General features: G+C 51.1%; 5 protein-coding genes across 5 annotated transcripts; 1 reads left to right on the top strand and 4 right to left on the bottom strand.

Moving 5' to 3' along the window:
* Positions 1-839: 839 nt before the first annotated feature.
* Positions 840-2008, top strand: PtrM4_109290 (uncharacterized protein; the record flags this gene model as incomplete). Its single annotated transcript, XM_066107837.1, has 4 exons — positions 840-957; positions 1038-1340; positions 1599-1617; positions 1663-2008. The coding sequence occupies 4 exons, from the start codon at positions 840-842 to the stop codon at positions 2006-2008; spliced, it is 786 nt and encodes a 261-aa protein (XP_065962286.1).
* A 474-nt stretch (positions 2009-2482) lies between these two features.
* Positions 2483-5521, bottom strand: PtrM4_109280 (Herpes-BLLF1 domain containing protein; the record flags this gene model as incomplete). The annotated part of the gene is made up of 4 exons (XM_066107836.1): positions 2483-4228; positions 4279-5303; positions 5384-5452; positions 5503-5521. The coding sequence occupies 4 exons, from the start codon at positions 5519-5521 to the stop codon at positions 2483-2485; spliced, it is 2859 nt and encodes a 952-aa protein (XP_065962285.1).
* Positions 5522-6892: 1371 nt separating this feature from the next.
* PtrM4_109270 (CorA, Mg2+ and Co2+ transporter) lies at positions 6893-8145 on the bottom strand (the record flags this gene model as incomplete). The annotated part of the gene is made up of 2 exons (XM_066107835.1): positions 6893-7924; positions 8062-8145. The coding sequence occupies 2 exons, from the start codon at positions 8143-8145 to the stop codon at positions 6893-6895; spliced, it is 1116 nt and encodes a 371-aa protein (XP_065962284.1).
* Positions 8146-8644: 499 nt separating this feature from the next.
* PtrM4_109260 (uncharacterized protein) lies at positions 8645-11310 on the bottom strand (the record flags this gene model as incomplete). The annotated part of the gene is made up of 4 exons (XM_066107834.1): positions 8645-8767; positions 8922-10098; positions 10191-10849; positions 10903-11310. The coding sequence occupies 4 exons, from the start codon at positions 11308-11310 to the stop codon at positions 8645-8647; spliced, it is 2367 nt and encodes a 788-aa protein (XP_065962283.1).
* Positions 11311-12599: 1289 nt separating this feature from the next.
* On the bottom strand, positions 12600-13469 carry PtrM4_109250 (PH domain containing protein; the record flags this gene model as incomplete). The annotated part of the gene is made up of 1 exon (XM_066107833.1): positions 12600-13469. The coding sequence occupies one exon, from the start codon at positions 13467-13469 to the stop codon at positions 12600-12602; it is 870 nt and encodes a 289-aa protein (XP_065962282.1).
* Positions 13470-13537: the final 68 nt, after the last annotated feature.

The raw sequence follows: 13537 nt of genomic DNA, 5'->3' as shown, positions 1-13537 counted from the left end.
GGATTCACTCTACCTGCTGCAAATTCCGTTTCGTGAAATTCACACCATACCATACGAGGATATAAACTATTATCTTTGGAAAGCGGACGAACAAATACTATATAACCAGGTTCCTGTGTAAAATCCTGATGTAGAATTGAAATTAGAGTTTGTAAGACATATCCATACAGGCTGAAGTGATACCTATTTGGGACTATTGATCTTTACTTTGCCATCGGACATCGTTTAGCTAAGATCTTTGTACCATAGATAGACTATTGGAACTACGTTAAAAATTCTCAAGATTGCCCAAGGCTTTGAAGTGTACCTATCTCATACAAGTCAACCGGCTATCGTTCTGCGGAACGTCTCGGGGGAGCGGCTCCGATCCTTGAGGCCAATTTTCGAGGCCAGGATATGTTCAATAGCCCCAAGCATATTAATACGAATAATAACGCTCATACTGCGTTTTATCTTTCAGTGGTGAGTAAAGACGTTGTACTGCGACCCTCCGGCGGACCGGATTACATAACTCGCGCTAACGCCGTTCCCTCCACCTGACAAACGCGGAACCATCTCCAAATCACGTCTGATCTACATCCGGCTATCGGCTAGCATCTCCACAACCACACTAAATCATGGCTTCCGACGTCATATACGTTACGTAGGATTCACTCTTCGGCATTATGCGGACGGCCGCTCAAAGCGGGGTCTTGGAGTATGGCCGCGGTGCGGGGAGGTTCAAATAAGGGCCTTTCCCGTTCTACTTGAAGACCTCACCCCGCATTTCAAGCTATCATACATACACTGTGACTGTTATCTACTGTAGATTACAAAACTACTTGTTTGGAACTTGAAATATGGCGGACAAAGAGTATAAATTCCCCGCCTTCGATGACCTACCAAAGGTGAAAGATATGCCCCAGGGCAGTACCTGGGGTTTCTTCGACAAAAACGGCGAGAAAGATGAAGTAGGCAGTAAGATCCTCCTCCTCCTCACCATCACTCCCATATCCTCCTTCTTTCAAAGAAGCCGGGTTCTGAAGAAATTTTCCCAGCAATAAACCTCCTCACCCCCACCGTCGTCCTCGCCGCCTCGCACGAGATAAAAACCGGCGAGCACATCCAACTAGATTGGGAACTCCACAATGTGCAATTCCCCGGTTTCAACCGCAAACACATGGAACAAAAGCAAATTGACTTTGCCGACTTCTCTGCCTTTTGCGCAAATGATGATGAATTACACATCAACACGCAAGCTGGCTCCCAGTGGGATAGTTTGAAACATTTTGCTCATCAGGCAAGCGGTATGTACTACAATGGCCTCTCCCACGCTGAAGCAGCGAAGAGCGTGACGAATGGTACGCACAAGTGGTGTGAGAGAGGCGGTATTGTTGGGAGGGGGGGTCTTGTGTGATTGGTTGCGGTGGTATGAGGAGGAGAAGGGGGGGAAAGCGCCGAGTGCGGTGTCGAGGCACGAGATTCCGATTGAAGAGATTGAGGAGACGTTGAGGTGGCAAGGGACAGAGGTTAGGCAGGGGGGATATTTTGATGATCAGGATGGGTGAGTTATCCTACGCAGAAACCATACGCGAGAATGCGTGTTGACTTGTTTCTAGGATATGTGCGATGGCACAAGTGAGTACCTCAGAATCTCGGATAGTCTGCTGCTAACACGCACAGCAACGCGAACGAAGCAGAACGTAAATCAGGAACCCGCGACAACTCCGTAGCCATCGGTCTTCAAGCCAGCGAGAAAACAGTCCGCTGGCTCTACGACCGCCATTTCGCGGCGCTGGTAGGCGATAACGTCGCCTTTGAAGCCTGGCCACCGAAATTCACTGACGGTTGGTGTCTGCACGAGTGGCTACTTGTTCACTGGGGCACCGCTATTGGCGAGATGTGGGACCTTGAGAAGCTTAGTGAGAGGTGCAAGGATATGGGTCGGTATACCTTCTTCCTGACGAGTGCGCCATTGCATGTGAGAGGTGGGATTGGAAGTCCGCCGGGGGCTATTGCTATTTTCTAGCGTCAAGTTGTGGCATAGTGTGATAGTTTTCATTCAAGAGATCAAATACTAGCAATAGAAAGAGGAAATTATCTCATTTAGCCCTGTGCTTTACATGACCCCTATATATACTAATTGATCACGTGACACCACATTCCAACAAACCAACAAAACAGCAACATGTTTGTAGCACAAATGCATTAACTATTACTACAGGAAATGGCTAGCTCAATCCCCAATTTTATACGACCCAGCCTTAGCAAGCGCAGGCTTGCCCACAAATTCCTCTGCATTACAGGGCACTAATTCCTCCTACTCTTCTCATGACTGACGAAGACAAGGAACCAAAAAACAATCCATTCGCTACTACTCATGTACGTTTGCGCCGTAGCCCAAACGTGGTATCATCCATGATCAAAAGATAGGAAAGTCGTAATCATGACTTGCAACCCCCAAAGCATACCGGGTATCACTGGTCTGGTCGAAAACAAGCATCTAAGCGCGGCCCTGGAAGACGGGGTTCTGGTCACCGAAAGTAGTGTTGAACTCGCCGTGGGTGGCAGTACCAGTGGAGGTACCGGTGTTGCCGAGACCCGATGAGCCAACAGGCGCGCCAGTACCAGAGGTGTTAAACGCGTCGTCGACCTGAGTACCGAATCCATGTGTACCGCCGGTTGTAGGTGGGATGCCGCTAGACAGACCGGAGGCAGGAACACCACCAGCCAAGGCGGAGGAAGGAACGCCACCAGTCAAGCCCTGGTTGGCTGTAGTAAGGCCCTGACCAGCGCCGAGGCCGCCAGCGTTGCTGTACTGGCTATCGTACTGGTTTGCGGAAGGGTTCAAGCCTTGTGAGGCACCAAGACCACGAGAGTTGTCATGGGGTCCACCGTAGCCACCCTCACGACCGTGGGGCTTGCGGGTAACCTTGCCAACCTGAGGAAGGCTGGAGGTCTCCTTGGCTGAGCCGATGGAGAAAATGGGGCTCTCCCACTTGTCACCCTTGGCTGCAAGCTCCTTGTATTCCGTAGCCTTGGAGGAGATACCTCCGGGAAGGGAGATGTTCTTGAAGATGGAGTCGTGCTGAGTGACAGCCATGTTGACTTGGGTGTCCTTGGCCCTCTCCTGAATAGCTTCCTTCTTTTGCTTGCCTTGCATGAGACGGTGCTGCACAGCAGAGGCGTAGCGCTGGTACATGTTCTGGATGTTCTGGGGGTCGGGGTTGCGCTTGGCCTCGGCCTCGGCACGGTCAGCCTCAGTCTTGATGTCAAAGAGGATACCATCGAGCTGGTTGGCACTGTCCTTGATCTGCTTCTCCAGCACCCTCTGTATGACAGGACGCATGACCTTGAGGAGAAGAGGCTTGAACATGTTGAAAAGGAGCTTGTGGTTGCTCTTCTTCATCTTGATCTGAAGGTTCTTAATGTCAGACTCAACCTTGGTGACCTTGAAGAAGTGTGTCTGCGCGTGATCGCGGGCCTTGTCGGCTGTCTCCATCTCAACCTTGAAGCTGAAGCCAGAGCCACCCATGAAGATGTCCATAACACCCTTGTCGGTGATGGAAGGGAAACCCTGCTTGCGCTTGATGTAGTATGATACATCACGGAGATCCATCTGTACACCCGATACTGAGAGCATGACCTTATTCTTATTCTTGCTCGAGATGGACTTGCGGCCCCAGCGCCAGTAGTTGTCGGAGCCAAACTCCAAGGAGTTGGGTGCAAGGTTGTCACCCTCGATAACGAGGTTCTCAACGACGGCGTCGACCATGGGGTCACTGTACTCGATACGAGGAACAGGAATGTAGCGGACGTTCTCAAAGATGGCGGGAAGGATGACATCGCTCAAGTCCTTGAGAAGGTGGGGCTTGAAGGTGGTCTGGCCGTTTTCATCTTGGCCAAGGTCAAGGAAAAGCTTGTTGACGGAATCGGCGAACTGCTTGTTCTGCGGGTCAGAGTCGAACTGCTCACCAATGAACTTGAATTCATCGGCGATGCGGTCAGTGTGACCACGGTAGCGGCCGCGCAGGAGATGGTGGCCGTCATCGTAGAGCTGGTTCCACTCTTCGTTGCAACGGTCATCGAGGATGAAGCCCTGCTGCTGAAGAGTCTTGCGGATGAATTGGTTCATGCGAGTGAACCAATTCCTCAGCTCTGGGTCCTGGTCGGCATCCTTGTAGACTTGGTTGATCGATTCAATGAGGTCATCGAATGAGGTGTTGTTTGCGAAACGCTCGAGGAGAGTCTTCATGTTGGTCAGCCATTGATTCTCGTTTAAGAACCCTAAATACGCACCTTGAGGTCAGCTTCAGCGGTTTGCAGAGCATCATTCTGATGCGCACCTTGAACAGAGCCTTTGCCCTGCGTACCCAAGTTCCTTCCATGGCCAGAGTACTGCTCGGCGAGGCTAAGCAGGGTCTCGATGGCGCGCTGATAGTCTTGATGGCCCTGGATCTCCACGACCATCTTCTTGAGACGCCAGATAGTCTGCTCGCGACGCTCCTCAGGCATCTTGCCCTTGAGGTAGTTGTTCATCTGGTCGCGGCGGGCGCGAACCCTCTGCTTGTCCTCCTCTGATGTGTTCTCCTCAACCTTTTGCTTGGCAGCCTCGAGGCCGCCACGGGCATCAACACCGGTGGGCTGGCCAGTCTGACCCTCGTGAGCGCCGAGCTCGGCAGTGTGCTGGGGGTCGCGGGATCCCTGGGGGTTAGCGGCCTGGTTGATGTCCATAGCATGTTCCTTGAGCTCTCCCTTGGCCTCGTCCCTGTTCTTGTTGCCAAAAGGCAGGCTGCTCTTAGCTTGGTTACGGAGGTTCTCGCGGTTCAGATTGGAGGTGTCGTGCCAGGTGTTGTCCTCGGCGGGCTCATCTAGGCGGTTGAGACGATCTTCTGAGGGCTTGACCTTGTTGGCAGTGTTCATCGCGGCATCGCCAGCCATGTCGCGGAGGAGAACAGTAGCATCGGAGAGAAGCTTTCTGAACTGGCCGTTCGAGATGAGTAGCGTGCCGAGGGTGCGCAGGCCCTGGAGGGCGTCGTTGCCATGTTGTTTTGCTGTCTCCTTGTCGACGGGCGCATTGGGTAGGTTAGCGTTGTTGCCACCGAGGTGCTCCGCCTGCCAGATGAAGTCCTGGAGGAGGTTGCCCTCGTTCTTGGTGAGAAGCAGGATCTTGGCCTGCTCGATGACATTCTTGAAGTCGCCAACGAGCTTTTGGCCATCGCTCGACAGCTTCTTTGACGGTGAGTTGAGCGCCCTGTGTGCAAGTGCCGAGTTTAGGGCGACGTCAATCTGGCTGTTGGAGGGCACTTTGCCATTGGAGAAGGCTGCTGTTGGTTAGTGACTGTTTATATTGTTCGTGCAACGCGAACGCGTGTAGTCGCGCCCATGGCGCATGTCTGCATACCTTCAACAATGCCGTATAGCTGTAGTTTGTTGTTGACATCCTTCTCCTTCTGCTTCAAGTCCACCGGACCTGCATTGAGTTAATACTAGCTCGCGCTCAAGCGGGGTAGGGGTGCATACGATTTACGGCGGAACTCATGGTGTAGGTCTGCTGCGGGGGTATCAAGTGGGGTATCAAAAATGCAGACGCAGAGCTGGAAAAACAATGGGAGTGTGAGGTGTATAGGTGATTGAAGGAAGTGGGTATCTGAGTTGGTATGAGGGAGGAGGCAGGTGCGGGCAGAAGCAGATTTGTATTACGGCTGACTGGGTAACACGCGTGATTGCAGCAACTACGTCACTCCGTCGTAGCCTCCCGCTTGTTAGGAGGGTCTGGGCTACCTCCACTTCCACCACCTTGATTGACCCGGATCATGGTTTGCCTGCATTAACCAAAGCAGCGGACACACAGCACAACGCCGCTGCTGCCCAATTCCTTGACTACACGCCGTCTAAATCCACAATTGTACACGCTCTGCTTGGGGTGCAAGGTAAGACAAGGCCAGATAGGGCCTTCCTTGTCTGTATGACGAGCGTGCGGATGTTGTTTGCGGGATAGATCGGCGCCAGGTTTCCCAATGGAGACGGAAAGATGCGTCCCAGTTGCGTCATGGCATTCGAGCCGTCAGCCACAATCTCGATGCCGTTCTATGCGAACTGTGGCGGGTCTTGGGGCTTTTTTCTCAGTGGTGGTGGCGAAATTGCATCAACTGCGTGAACGCGAGGAAAAAGTCATCGCAGTTCCCCCTCACGCCTGTGTGTCGTACGCCCCGCCATGAACTTGTCTTACCCATAGCTTTGTTTTGCTCCCCTCACACATGCACCTCTAATGCGCCACAAGGGGGAATACAAGCTTTACTTGGCAGCCTCTAGCCTTTCCCTAGCGTAAGCGCCGCCTCCCACACCGCACGCGATGACGACGTCCATCTTCGCGTTTTCTCCCTCCATCTCGTGGAGCGGTTGCTTATTCGCTGTAGCCATCCACCACAGTAGGTATCTTGTTGGCAGCTGGCGTGATCCGTGTCATGTTCCCTTACGGCAGATGGCTTGAGCGCCACACAGCGCATCAGACGGCTCTGCGCGAAACCGCCCAAGGCACAGAAACCGGGAAATTCGCCCAACAAGGCCCATCCTGGAGGCGCTCGCGCTCTATATCTGCCCACACGGGGCGATCATACTGTGCACAAAAGGTGGCTTGGATATGCCTGCGAGCTACGTGGGTGTCATCGATCCGTGCGCTACGCCTGTCTGTAGCTGTTTTTCTAGCCCTTCCAACCTCAAAACTCCAGTGTAGGGTTTGACAACTCAGTGGGTGCATCAACACACCATGTGCCTTGTAATTCGAGCGAATTTTTTGCATCTTCATTCAAATTGTAAAATTGTAGGTGTGATCATGTACTTCATCTGCCTGGCACTTCTCCGAAGGGTATATACCCTTTTCCGCCCTCCAAGAAAGGCATCATGCTCTCATTCAGTAACGTCCGTAATTTTCGTAGTAGTTGTTATCCACCTTACGATGACTTCTTCTGTTGCGCTGCCATAATTCCTTCTCCTTCATATCGTACCAGGCATCTTGTTTATCCCAGCCAGCCCCCATAGTGCCAGGTACAATGTCAATTCGGGGTGGCAATGGTGGCAATCCATTGCGTTCATGCGAGAAGTTCGCAGCCCTCCGTTCCCCAGCTTTTATTAGGGCCCCCTCCTCCTCGCGAAACCATTCATCATCATCGCCATATGTGACGTACGGTATCTTCTTGCGAATAGAGGCGTAGTCTTTGTTAGCTTGTATGTCTTCCATAGTCTCATCACATCCACTTGGCCGCGGGTTCGCGAATTCGGCTTCGTCAAGGTTGGTCAACTCCTGTGTGTTTGTCGTGTCGAATTGGAGATTGGGTGGAGGTTTGCGGCGAGAGACGCCTACACCGGCGTCGGGACTCTCCTTTTGCTTGCCTGACACCATGCGGAGAAACGACGAGATTCCGTCTAGTAACTCAACTCCGTTGTATCCGATGAGCATACATCCGCCGACAGTCAGGACGGTCAGTGGGATTGCAACGCTCCAGAAGAGAGTTTGGGTCTGATCCATGTCTCGTATGTCTGATGTGTTCATACCAAAGTAACTTGTCGCAAACGACAAGGGTAAGAATATGACCGTGACAACTGTGAAAACCATGATAGCTTTGCCGTGATCTTCTTCGTTGATCTCGAGTATCTGTTTGGTGCGATCGGATAGCGGGCGGCATAGGTCCAGTAGATCGCTAAAGTCATCCCGAGCGAGTTTGAGATTGTTTAGGCAGGTTCGGAGGAGATCCCGCTCATATGGAAACATACTCTTTCGAGAAGGGAGTTCCTGCTCATAAGAAGTGTCGTCAAGCACGCGTGTATAATTTTGGATGAGATTGGTTTGCCACGTGTTGACCGCGATGAGTATTTGGAGCTCATCTTGAAGTAGGTTAATGTCGCGTAGAAGACGTTTACTCGCACGGCTATTGACTTGGAATTGCTGGATGATGTTAGATGTAGCTCCTAGCGTCCTCTAGTAGTACACTCTGTATCTCCATTGCTTACGTTCACATTTGAAACGTTTGGGATAGATCCTGCACGATCTCTTGTACAGAAAAAGAGCGATTTATGACTTACAAGTTTGGAGATGAACCCACGGTACAAGTCGCCTATAGTCTCTTGTGGTTGCTGCTGTGGTTGCTGTAGGACCAAGACATACATACTCTGGTCCCAAAGACTTTTTCCTGAAAATATCCAGTGGAGGATCTGACTTGACCATTCCGCACAGCTTGAAGCGCACCCTGCGCAACGACCGTCGTGCGACCTCGCCTAATCTTTTCACCACACCCTCGTCCATTTCCTTTTCGGACCCTGGAAAATAGGAGCGTTCGGCCATGTAGTCAATAAGTTCCTGATCCCTCAATACTTCTGTGCCATAGTGGACAGCGCGTTCGGTTGCCATGAAGAAGACCATTATGTTTCGAAATGCTCTCACCAACTCCTGTTGCGGCATTTTGTACAGTCCTGAAATATCGCCATCCTCATTTTGAATCCCCTCGGCCAATTCACTAGCTTCAACGAAAAGTTCTCGAGCGATTCCTTGGCTTGGTAAGTGTTGCAAGTGCGTCTCCGTTGGTTTCTTCACGCCTGAACTGTTCAGAGTTCAACACCCACTCCTTGAGCACAGAATCGGGAGGCAGACTGTGCCCGCCGCTTTTCATCAGATGAGTCCTTTGGTAAGTGTTGCAAGTGCGTCTCCGTTGGTTTCTTCACGCCTGAACTGTTCAGAGTTCAACACCCACTCCTTGAGCACAGAATCGGGAGGCAGACTGTGGCCCGGCCGCTTTTTCATCAGATGAGTCCAAGACACCTGGACTGATAATGGCGCTAGATTCTTCCAGATCTGCCGCTTTTTTTGCATGCTTTCGTAAGTGCTTGAGTGCAGCTTCTGGGCTATCGTATGATCGAAAAATGCATCGTTTGCATCGTCTTATCACCTTGTTCAACTGGGCATCCGTTTCGAGAACTGCTAGATGACTTGGTTTAGCAGGGGTCCGGATATGCCAAGTACGGTCTACCATATCAGGGTGTTTCCATTCCGGATCGGTATATTCCTTTGGATCAGGGCCCAGAGACCCTCGCAATGTAATTTCAGTGACCTTGTCATGAAGTTGTTTCATAGCACCCCAGCCTTTCCGAAGGATCCTACTTTGGTCAATATCGCTAACAAACAGCTCAAATGTCATTCGAACAATCCCGAACAGGCTTGTAGTTTGCTCCGAGATACGAGTGCATTGGTTCTCTATTGCGCTTTGATGAAAAGTAAGGGCAGACCCAATCGGTTGTGTTCGTTTTGATCGGAGTCTAAGTTTGGTGAAGTCGGTGGTAATTTCCTTGAATGTCAACTCAGGGAGAGATCTGTAATATGCAGCCGAGCTGAAAACAGTGGCCACTTTGTTGTATGAATCCGTAAAAGACTCAGTCATCATGATCTTATCTGCTTGTTCCAAGAGGATAGATGCCTGTTGTACGTCTGATGTACCCAAGAATTTCACCTTCTTTTCACCGCTCGCAGTGTCCTTGGGAGTTGACTGTGGCCAGTGGAAAAACGGTGGTACAAAGATGGATGAGCTACCCGAGACCTGATGTGGGGAAGAAGTAGCAGTGAGTGCTTGTTCATCGCCTTTTCCGTCATCTATCATCGAAACAGTGATAGAGATGAGATCGGTTCGTTTGATAAGGCTTCCCCAGTCTCCAGGACGGAGTTCCTTGCTACCATCTTTGGTTTTGTGTTGCAACCGGATTTCGTCGTCTCTCTCTCTCCACCCACTGCAGTACCTCAGCTCACGTATTCTTGTCTCGAGCTGGAAGTACGACCTGCAGTCACCAATAGGAAAGATAAATTCTCGTCCCTGCAAGTCGATAACTCTGATCGTTCTTAGGGTGTTGTTATCCACGTCTTGGCTAGCTAGTTGCTTGATATCCTCTGTTGCTACGATGATCGATTTGACAGTCTCTTCATTTATCGAGCTATGGCCACACGTCACGATGACATCGGAGCCAATATTCATGATCCAAAGATTTGGAACGTGAATGATGCCGTCCGCGCTGCTGTTGCCAAACTTCCTGTAAGACTGCTCTTCATCGCGGTTGCAGTGAGTGTTTGTAGACGAGCTGATAGAGGCGGTATATTCAGACACAAATTTGTGAAGCGTCCAAAGTCAAGCTGAGCCAGAGGAAGGTGGTACCAAGTCATCGTCACTGACTCTAGCAACTGAGTGTTCTCAGGACCGGGTAGAGTATAAATCTTAATCCTGTTTTGACCTCTAGCCTCTGTGTGCATAACTCTGGTTATCCTACTTCTCTGGCATTCCCCGACATCAGGACCTTTGCTTGCATCCAGTGCTTTGGGGCTGGTTCCATCGGTTTCTTCCTCTCCGTTTGGCCTGGTGGGTGTTCGTCTCTGTGCAGTCTTTACCTGGAAAGAGAGCTTATTCTTTTCGCAGTCGACAGGAGGCACAACCTTTCGATCCAGTTCTGGTACAACAACCACGTCAGGGGGAGTTTCTGTGTCGCTAGTTGCGAGCTCGCTTTCAGTAGATTCGTTGTCTGTGTCTGCTGCACTGTGTGACCTCCTTGGGCTAATAGTTTCGTATGTGTCGCCACTAGTGTAAGCAACTCGAGGGCCTGGGCGTAAAGGTGGCTTTGGGGATCGGCCACTGTCTGGAAGAGTTGAGTCAAACGCAATCTGAATGTACGACTCTGGTCTGACAAAGGTACTCCAAGCACTAGGTAAAATATTGGCGCCTTCCAGAGTCTGTACTCGATATTTCCCTTTGGTGATGTAATCCAGATATATATCGCGTATTGTGTTCTCTTGGACATATTTCTGGGCATATATTTCTCTCCAGAGCGGTTCTGTAGCCTGTATAGGAAGTCAGTCTTTTATAGAGTTTTGTGGGGTAGGATCGGACATACCTCCTTACTCTCACACTTGTTCAGTGGAAAAACGTACTTCTCCTCCCCAAGATCATCCATAAAATAGACGGGAGTAACGTCAGTAATATGTGGTCTTCCATACAAACTTGATACATGGGAGTTGTGTGAACTTTCATTCTCGGGGCTGTTGTCCCAGGTGTCATCTTCGTCGACCGTTACACGACGCCCGCGCGGACGCTCTTCACATACAGAAAAGTCTGGTCTTTCATCGGGAAAACGTGTTGGATCTGCACGTTCAACCATTTCCTCGCGATCGCGCTCGCGACTTCCCACGTCCGCATCACGCCTTCCTCGCCGTTCCCTTCTCAGCTCTTCCCTAAGTTCCCTGATCTCCTCATCTACCGTCGACCGAGCAGGTATATGTCGTACACCGCGTCCACGCTCCATTTTCCTCGCGGAACACCTTATACACTGTCTTACTTTTCACCCACGCACCAACGACACCACAATGTCAAAAACTCGATCCTAGTGCATCACACACGCCGAAAAGCGCGAACCGCGAGATATAGAAAGCAAAAAGGAAGGGATTGCCTCACTATTTAAATCTGCATGTCAGCTCCTCTCCCCCAACTTTCTCAGCTCCCCTACGCCTGCCCATCCATCCGCAGTTAGCGCAGCATTAGCGCAGTGGAATTGGGGGCCAAAACGCCAAAACGCACACTGCATCGGACAGAGAGTTAATTAAAGGCGTTTGGGCGAACTTCGTGTTCTTCCCGTCCGGGATGCAAGCCTATCAGCTGCATTTCAGCTCCGATATATGTAAGACATTGGGGACGACGTTGAGGGATGGATGGTTATGATCGGAGTTTGGGCAGTTGCCAAGGCGCTAGTTGGTACGTGGAGTCGGAGGGTAGGTGCGATCAGACATACCTCGACAGCGACTTCAAGTCGCAGATGAACCTGGGGGCCTGATGTGTGCTGACGTTATCAGACTTTATTGCCGGATGTGGAGTCAGCATGCGAATGTGTGTGCTGTGTACAGGTCATGTTAGATTACACCACATGAACAGTACTGCAGCGTTCTAAGAAGCCACATGGTACCACATGGTACCACATGGGATCACATCACGACATCACGCGTCTAAAAACCCCTGCACATCCACATCCACATTCAATATCAATGACAGAAGTCTTGTTTTATTAACAAAGAGATTGATTGGTTGATCGGTTGATCGACTGATCTAAACTCAAGCGCTCCACTCCCAGCTCAAGATGCAACAGACATCCAAAAATGATTACAACTAACACTACTATCAAAAAGAAACACGCCTACAATTCCAAACAACGATAACAGCGGGAACAGAGTCGGACAAAAGGAAAGTTCGAGGTTATGCGGACAGGATACGTATACGGTAAGATCTTCTCTTGCTGTCAGTGTAGCAGAAAGCAAGAAATGCAGAGAGAAACAAAGTATCCAATGGTATCGAACAAAACAGCTGTCACGGAGGAACAGCGACCAGCGGGTAAGAAAAGCAAGATTTGAAGATCGTTAAAAGTCGTAAATGGTATCGTTAGGAGATGGTTGCTGAAAAAGCAGTATTCGCGATTAGTGTGTGCGATATGGCCGAGGCCTTGGTCTGATTCTGACATTTGATGCTGGCGGCGTTGTCAACGGTGAGAGCATATATACATGTCTTGGTATCGGGATGCGCCTCGTAAGACATGATGGGCAGGGGTCATTTCATGGCAAGCGGCTGCTGTGCAGACATGGGTGAGGGCAGCAAAGCCTTCTGCAGCGGGTGTACGATTACGGCGTTGGTGGCTGGCTGTTGAGTGCGCTTGGACTGGGCCTCTTTCTTCTTGACCAGCAAGCTTTTGAATGCGCCGAGCCACTCTGCTAGCGAGTTCTCGTCGGATGCACAGAACTTGAAGTTCTTCTCCTCGCATATCACTTGCATGCAGTATTGCTTGCTACGGGAGACAGGGTCTATGTCGACGGCGTCGATGATGCTCGTAAAGGGGATTATGTGCGTTGCTGAGTACTCGTCGTTTGTCTTGTAAAAGGCAAGACACTTGGGCCGCAATACGACCCAGATCTTCTTCCACTGGCGCACGCCCCCTTTGGACTTGAGGACATAGAGCCAGCCGTGGTAGACTACGCGCTCGTCGCCGGGTGTGGAGCCGATGTTGCTCTGCTGGCTAAGGTTGCCTTTTTGGTGCGAGGCCCTGGGGAGTGAGTTGACGGAAGCTTGGAAGTTGCTATCGGAGAAGTCAAAGTCGGAGATGGAGCCGCGCTCGCCACCCGAGTAGTTGAGAGCCTGCGAGGGCCGTCGGGCACTATGCATCTGCTCTGGGGTTATGGAGCTCGAGGGTCTGGGCTCGGCCTCTGAAGAGCTCGAGACTATGTTGTCTCTCGTAGCCGCCCTGCCGAAGCCGGCAAACTTGGGCCTTCCGGCTGTGGGGCCCATAACGGACATTTCAGCCTCTTCGGCACCTATTCTTGCCTCTGTCCGTATGAGGTCCACCCACTCCTGCGCGTCCTTGTCAGTCATGGCGCCGAGGTGGTAGTTGCGTGCGGGCGAGAAGATGCCGAACACGTGCTCCATTTTCTTTTTCGAGTCTCGCTGACGCGCAACGGCAGTGATCTCAGAGAGGTTGATTTGGTGTCGCAGTT

Source organism: Pyrenophora tritici-repentis, chromosome 5 (assembly GCF_003171515.1).
Source record: "Pyrenophora tritici-repentis strain M4 chromosome 5, whole genome shotgun sequence".
In the NCBI taxonomy this organism is placed as follows: Eukaryota; Fungi; Ascomycota; class Dothideomycetes; order Pleosporales; family Pleosporaceae; genus Pyrenophora; species Pyrenophora tritici-repentis.
The sequence above is the reverse complement of the archived record's forward strand: the minus strand, read 5'-3'. Positions and strand labels throughout refer to the sequence as shown.